At 39.5% G+C, this 7,849-nt stretch overlaps 1 protein-coding gene across 1 annotated transcript in view; it reads right to left on the bottom strand.

Moving 5' to 3' along the window:
• Positions 1-5,139: 5,139 nt before the first annotated feature.
• The window catches only part of COL4A3 (collagen type IV alpha 3 chain), a gene marked incomplete at both ends in the record, with an annotated part of 59,245 nt that continues 56,535 nt past the window's right edge, over positions 5,140-7,849 (bottom strand). Inside the window, 3 exons of the mRNA XM_080349803.1 lie at positions 5,140-5,224; positions 5,490-5,662; positions 6,984-7,098. Coding sequence (XP_080205929.1) covers positions 5,140-5,224; positions 5,490-5,662; positions 6,984-7,098 — 373 coding nt within the window. The remainder of the gene's footprint in view (positions 5,225-5,489; positions 5,663-6,983; positions 7,099-7,849) is intronic.

The following is a 7,849-nucleotide window of genomic DNA, read 5'->3' as shown; positions in this document are numbered from 1 at the left end:
AGCAGAGCTTTTTGTGGAGCGCTCACTCTCTGCTTATGTCTTTGTGCTGTGGTGGATGAACGTGCCTTTGCAACATGGAAACACAAGGATCTAATATGTGTTAAGTGGGTGGAAAATCTGGAACCAGGGATAACGCCCTCCCGTGCAAGCAGAAAGGGCCAGGCCCTTTAGGGCACGTTTCTGAAGGGCAGGTAGTTGCCCACCTGCCACTCAAAAGCAACTGCACACTTTAAAAAACCCAGGTGCAAATGAAACTTCATGTCTTACCGGCTGGTAAACTTCACAAAGGCTGTCCTGGTGAACACCATCCCATTAGCATTACATCAAATCGGTCAGCAATGTGGCTGACAGAGCCATCCATTTCCCGTCCTGCTTAAAACCAGCTTGCACGTCAGTTCTGACCAGCAGAGCACCATCTCCTCACCGCCACGGGCCCCATCAGCTTATCCTTCCTGAAACTGGCTCGCTCACAGCAGGGGCTGCCTACAAACAGCTGTTTCCTTGTTGTGTGGGTATCTCAATTTTCCACTTGCATACACTAAAAGAGAGCGAACACTGCTACTACATCTTCAGTTACTTTTTAAAGAGAGCTCAGATTTCGATTTATGGTCACGATAACGTTTTGGAGGTCTGAGCAAGCAGGTGTGCCAGAAGTCTTGAAGTGTATATGGATCCAAGCCCTTGCTAGTTCAGCTCTTCAGAAATGCCAACAGTGCTGTTTTGCAGAGGCAAGAGGTCTGAAATATGATCTCTTACTAAGTGAAAGTTGTATTATGCAACACTGAAATTAGACATTATTTGCCTTTAGATAAATGATCTTCTATTTGGCCTCCTTAAAACTCAAATTGTTGGCCTGAGCACATCTTCCCAGGCAATCTCCATCACTTAGGAGAATCCTCAGTTCTATACCTTCTCCAGGCTTGAAGATTTATAAAATATCAAAAGGGGTTTAGTCTTTAAAAAAATATCTATAAAAATTCTAAAAACTGGTTCTTGAAGCATACTACAGATATAGTCCTTCTCCTGATATTCTCCATATATGTTGAGATCAATTATGCAACTATTTTTATTCCATGGGATATATGATTGTTGTTCATAAACTGAGTGGTCACACAATAAAAATGGATACAGAATAGTCACTTGGGTTCTTCTAATCCAGAGGAAATTCTCCAGAAAGCCCTGGCAATGATGATAGTGTAGAATCACGTTATGAATTACTACTCATAGATCATGATTACATCACCCTGTCCAGGTCCCACATCTTCTGTCGAATGTCAAAAATAATTACACCAGGCTCTACTCTGGCTTTACTCTCTCATCCCCTTCAGGAGGTTCTTTTTTTGTGTGTGTGTGTATGTAACTCCTAGCACAAATAATTTGACAGTTTTCACATCTCTGCAGATATCCTTGATTTTCTTGTTTGGTGATTTAAAAGGCCATCTTTAAGAACGTTGTGTACAACACTTCCATCAGTTTGATTTTCAGATACATCTTCCTTAGTTTCACACCGAAATCTTGGTAATAATTTTAGGTGTGTCCTTTTCATTCTGCTGCACATAATCTGCTTGTCTCTCAGCATGCACTTACAGAATACTGTTGGTACTGCCTTCTGAGGAAATACAAGTCCTCCTTTTCGCAGGTTTTTACAGGTTTTAGCTTCCTTGGCCACCAGTCTTTTTCGTCCTTGAACCTGGACTTACAGTGGTTCCCTAGGCAAGCTGTGTTTGTCAGCAAGCTGCACGAGCGGCTTCCTTCCAGGGAGGAAGCCAACTCCAGCCTAGGCAGGGCACAGCCCCACCATTCTGTGCATGGCAACATGGAGCTGGGCTGGTGACAATCAAAGTTTTTGCTGACTGTCCAGCAACTGTCAGGCAAACACAAGGTGACTGGTCCCAGATCAAAGGCAAGTGAAGAAGCTGGGAGCAGCAGGGGAGCAGGCTGGGCTCAGGCCCAACCTACAGCAGAGCTCAGGCAAGGCCTGGGATGGAGCTTGGATGTCCCACCTGGACCTGTGTGCTGAGGCTGCCAGCTGGGCAGGGCACTTGGGGCTGCTGCTGTGCCTGCGGCCCCATCAGCTGACCTCCATCTTCCTACTTGTTCCTCAGTGTCATCACAACGCTTTCTCTCATACTATTTCTGTCAACAGCAACTTGCCAGGGAGCTGTGCTTCATGCATATGAATCCAGCAGAAAATGTGAATTAAGGCAGTAGAAGAGAAGAACATGGCTGAGTTGTTCAAGACCAAAACCACTGTCTGTCACCAGCCCGTCGCAGTATCCGATGTAGAATTTTGTCAGGGAGGAAAGATAGCATGCGGACATCAGCTGGGGTATCCACACTGAAGTGCTGGACTTCTAGTGTAGGAGAGTGAGCATCTAGCTGAGGGCAGACTCCATCTACCGGCTTTTAGTCAGATGACACTTTTTTTTAAATAGCGTTATGCATAGGTAGTGGAAAAAGATCATTAGCACTGGAAGGAACAGAAAAACAGTGAAATGGGTCTTTTATTTAGTCAAAATATTTTTATTTAGCTGTATTTAGCAGAAGGTTTCTTTCTTCCATCCCCCCTCCCCAGTCTATATTTTTGCTCATCATTTCTGATTTCTCATGCTTCCATTCTTCCGGTACAATATATTAACACCTTGCACCTCTTGAGCATTTTCCAGTTAAGGCTCTCAAAGCATTTACAGACGTGAGTTAACTAATGCTCACAACAGTCATTAGCAGTAGAGAAGTAAAATGGTCTGCATCTGCAGAGAGAAGTTAAGATAATCTTTTTTTCCAAGCTTTTCTTTGATTTTCAGCTTGTATTATGCTGGACTTGATGAATGTTATGTATCCCTGCAGTTGTGTTTCATGGTTTTGAAAAGAAAGGCCGAGTTCGAACACTCAAAATCTAATGCTATTTTTGAAAATCTTTAGTAACTTGTCGAAGGCCACACAGTAAGTGAGCAGCGGAATCCAAAACTGGGAACGAGGCATCACTTCCAGTTATGTGCTATACTATGAGACATAACTCTTTGTAACTTACCTTTGGACTTGAAAACCACACTGCATTCCCTTCTCCTTACACATTATCCTCTACTGACCATTTCCAGCAGACTCCTACCTCAGGTACTTACATTTTACATTTGATCAGAAATTTTACATGAGGGTCTCCACAGTCATCAATTGTATACAGTATACAATGCTTTTGGGTGACTGCAATGAGCCTTAATGGAAAACAAACAAACAAACCAAAACCAAACCACAAAAAGCCAACAACCTAACAAGCAATGCATGTGGATTTTCTCCTTGAGTATTTAAAGCAAACTGCAGGGTTTATGGAAAAATCTACTATGTGATTGTTTTAAGGAAAACACGCCCTCTTCCCCAAACCTGGTTCAAACAGAAGACTAAATATTAACTTGACATTAATATAATACCTTCTTATCAGTAGTGCATCTGCATAGAGTTTCTTCATAAAAACCTGCAAATTCACAATTATGCCTTGCAAACAGAAGTACTATGACTGTTCAGGCAAACAGTAATTTTAAAATATCCATTCAGTTCATGTAAATGGTATCTTCACGTTAGCTCCATCAGAAGATACTGGCATGAAACACAGATGAAACCTTTTCTTAGTTAGGTTAACACTGAAAATTTAAACAGTCAGACAAACACAATGCAAGTATTTTAACAGAAACAATATAAAATTTCACTGGCTTAGAAAAGATCCAAATGAGAAATCTTGGTTATTTCAATGAATTGCAAGACCCTCCACTTAAAATGATGCATTTATAGAACTATTCAGATGAATTAGGCTTTCTTCTATAAAACTAAATACTGGAATTCTGATAGATTGTGCAAGTATTAAAAAATATTAACATTTTAAATGTTAACGTTACAATTTTAAATAGCCTTGCAAGTGCAATGTTATAAATATAAAAAACCTCAGAGCTACAATTTTATATAAGTTATATGAGTAAATGAAAGTGCTTTTCAAGTATTTATGTTTGTTTACAGTTGGATTCTTTTGTGTAAGTCAGTGCTCAGATGGTACAATTTAAATATCAGTCTTTTAAAAAAACGTTGGATGCATGCATTTAACTGGATGGAATAAATGGTTTCAATTGCAGAAATAGTGATAAATATTTAAATAAAGAATATACTTTGTGATAAATATTTAAATATGGAATGTTATAAAATGTGAATATATTTTTTGTTATCTATTCAAAATCAAATAGCGATCATGTCCCGATGGGTGTGTGATAACCTGATAATGCCATGGGAGGCCTTGAGCCTAATTTTTAATTCCATCCAAATCCCAAATTATAATATACTAAGTAGTTGTTCTTCAGTAAAGACAAAAACATGTGATCATAATAGAGGCCCAATCACACCAGCTTCTGAAGAATTTAAATGATCTCATAATCTGTGTCAAAAGCTATGGACTCTAATGAAAACCTTCCAGGACTGCCTGTTAGTCAGCCCTTGGCCATAGTCCCTGTGCAGAACACAGCTGGTGCCCATGCACGGCACAGCTCCCTTTCTGGCTAGTCAAGAACCATTATTACTGCACTGACACAAAAGAGACTGTATTCCTGTTTGCCAGCCAGAGGAAGGGTGAGGTAAGCGGGGAGATACTTGTTTATTAGACAAGAAAAACAAAACAAAACAACCCTAAATTAATTGTTATGTATTTAAAAGTGCACTGAAGATATTTACTATTTAACCCTATATCTCGTGCCAGATTTTCATCTTAAATTATATCCACTTTGAACACTGAACATATATAAGCTGATATTAGAGCATTTAGTTTGTCTTGCGGTTTGAAAAGCACATGACACAAGTCAGCATTAACACCTTTCATTAAACTTGTGGCGATGCCATAGTTTTATCATGAAGATGCAGCTTAGAAATGACGCAGTTCAGCAGAAGCCCCACAGGCTGCCATAACAACCTTTCTCCAACAAAGTGCTTTGTCATTTGCCAAAGACAAAAGTCAAACTGTTGCCCTACCTCACCACAGTGCCGCACGGGCAATTTATAATTTCCTTTCCAGATGCAGTTGGACTTTAATAAATTATAGCTCTTCAGAGTTAGGCAAATCTTTGTAATAGAAGCAGAGTTTCATGTTCCATCAAGAGTGGCCACTGTTTAGACTGGTCTCTTCATGCAGACCTGACAACGGCTGATGATATTCTCTAGTTCTCCTGCTTTCAAAGTCTGTGGCAGAGGTTTCCTAAAAGAAAGAAAACATATATTTATTTTTTTCTTTAAAAAACAGGGAGAGATGATGAAACTTCAGATTTGGAATTACTAACAACATTAAAATCCTTGGCTCACTTAAGGCATCTTTGTGCTACAGAAAGACCCTAATCCTGACAAAGGGGGATGTCTAAACTGTGGGAAATTACTAGGGGAACTCACACATGTTATGCAGCAGTTCTTGTCTCTCTGGGCACTTGCAGCATGGATGTGATGCATATGGATGCAGGAAAGTTTACCTGAACATTCTTCTTGGATTTAACGACGCCAACCAGAAGCTGTAGGAATTTGTGTAGTAGTTGCACGTCCCCCTGCCATGGCACTCTATGAATGGGATGGCTCGAAATTCTTCCAAACAAGATCCAGGAGACGCCAATGCTTGGCCAGAAGCTTCTGAGCCGGCACTTGTATACTGTAACCACCAACACATTTTTTATGAGAACTTGTCCATCAGCTTTTAGTAAACTGCAGGCAAAAAAAAAGAGTCTCTTTCTAAAACATACCATATGTTCTGTGGTATATTTCGGACAAAACAAAATGAACATAGGTTAGTTTTATCAAACTTATAATGAAGCACAGAGGCCATATGAAAATTCAAGCACAGTTATGGCATTTAAGTCCCTGCGAAGGCCTTTTTCTGTTCCACGAAAAGGCATGAAACCAGTACCAAGACTAGAGAGTAGCTGGCTTCTGTCCAGTTGAGGACTACAGTAATTGAATTACAAATTAGCCAAATCCCCTATTTGTGTCTTGATATTTTTTGATCCATTGATTGCTTCTCCAAAAAAAAACCCAAACAGCAAAGGCAGCATTTTCTCTGATGTTGGTAAGTGCTTGTAGAAATAGTTTAAAATCATTTGTGACATTAGAAAATTGGCAAGAAAATATCATTTAAATTTGCTGATGTTGGAAACAAGCAAATTCTTTTAATAACCAGATGCTGCAAAAATTCATTCTTTTCCAAGATTATTATTATTACTCCTTAGGGCCAAATCCCCAAAGAGATAACAAATTTCACATTAGACCTAAAAGGACGTTACATAATGCAAAAAAAAAGGGGGGGGGGGGGAGGGATGCGGGGTTTAAATTCTGTCTTTTACCTTCATTTGCTAGCATCCCTATGACATCCCACAGGCATGGATAACAGAGATGAAGTGCTACGTCCCCTAGTACAGATACACCTTTATTCCCTTAATCAGTTCTCCCTTTGCAGACGTATTATGAACTTTCTTCACTCATATCTCATTATGGCATCAAAAGTGATGAGGCAGCCTTTGGTAGACAGTGTACTGCATTGATTTGATTTTAGTTTTCTAGGGGTAAAGCCCCAAGATCTGATTTATAAAAGAACTGCCTGGCATGGAAGTGAGTCAGTTATTTCTGTGTATTTGTGTTTAGAACCAGCTTAACCACTCCATTGCCGAAACCTGTTCCCTAGATCTTAAGCATGACACAGGAAAATGAGAGCTGGCAGTTATTTTTGTCAGACTAAAATCCTATGGTTCTACTTTCATCTTCTCCCCTTTTCCTCCTCCCACCTATTTTTGAGTACAGATCAGAATAGTTTTTCCTATGCTTCCAGCATTGAATAGGAGTTAATAGTATTATGGTCTACTGCTTGGCAAGGGAAAAAAAATAGGAATTATAAAGAGACAAATGAGATATAAGCAGATGAAAAGGCCAATGAAAGTGAGATGAAACAACATTAATATTTCAAGTCTTTAAATCCTTACCATGACAAAAGAAAAGCCCTTCCAGAGAGATATCCAGCCTTCTGGACACGCAGGAACTACAGCTGTTTGGCTGTGAACTGCTATTACCATTGCAGCTCCTTCACAGACAACACACCTGTAAGAAGAAAGGCACATGGATAGCAGCTACCTAATGGCAGGACTTACTATACCTGTTACAATTCATACAGGTTTTCTCTGTTTAATGAGATAAATAAATTGAAGGTAATCCAAATACCTTGCTTTGCAACTGCTTTGCAATCTTTACTTGTAACACCAGACAAAAATTGGTATAAGATGGGAACTAGTTCCAGAAGATTTGAGCTTCCTGATTTTGCTTTTACTGAAGTAACAAGCTGCAAGCTAAATTTTACCTTCGTGTGCTCACTACTTTACATTGTTATGGTTTGGATCAAAATTTTGTAGCTTTATTTGCTGAGACTAGAAAAAGTAATCTTTATTTCCTAAAGAAACTACGAATCTGTGCTACTAGACTGCAAGGACTGGGTAGGGTAGGCTGGAAGACAGAGCACAAAGCTTGTCTTTCCATCTTTGATTTTGCTACTCTTGGTCTTTCATGCTTTTAGAGCCTTTCCTCTTAGGATGCCCTTCATCCTTCTCAGCTCTTCTAAAGCAACTGGAGAGGGCCACATTTTCACAAGGATGTTTCGCAGCAAAGAATCTTCAGCTTCAACTTACAATGTTCTTCACCAGCTACCATAAATGTATCACACATACTTGAAAGCAGAACTTGATTTGTACTGTATTCCAAATACAAAGCTGTCTTTATTTCATTTCACTCTGCCTCTCATATATGTAACAATAGGTTTTTTAAACAATAGCACTGCAATCAGTAGGATTGTGTGCCA

Source organism: Nesoenas mayeri (assembly GCF_963082525.1).
Source record: "Nesoenas mayeri genome assembly, chromosome: 9".
Lineage (NCBI taxonomy): Eukaryota > Metazoa > Chordata > Aves > Columbiformes > Columbidae > Nesoenas > Nesoenas mayeri.
Note: the sequence above shows the minus strand (reverse complement) of the source record. Positions and strands in the feature narration are given on the sequence as shown.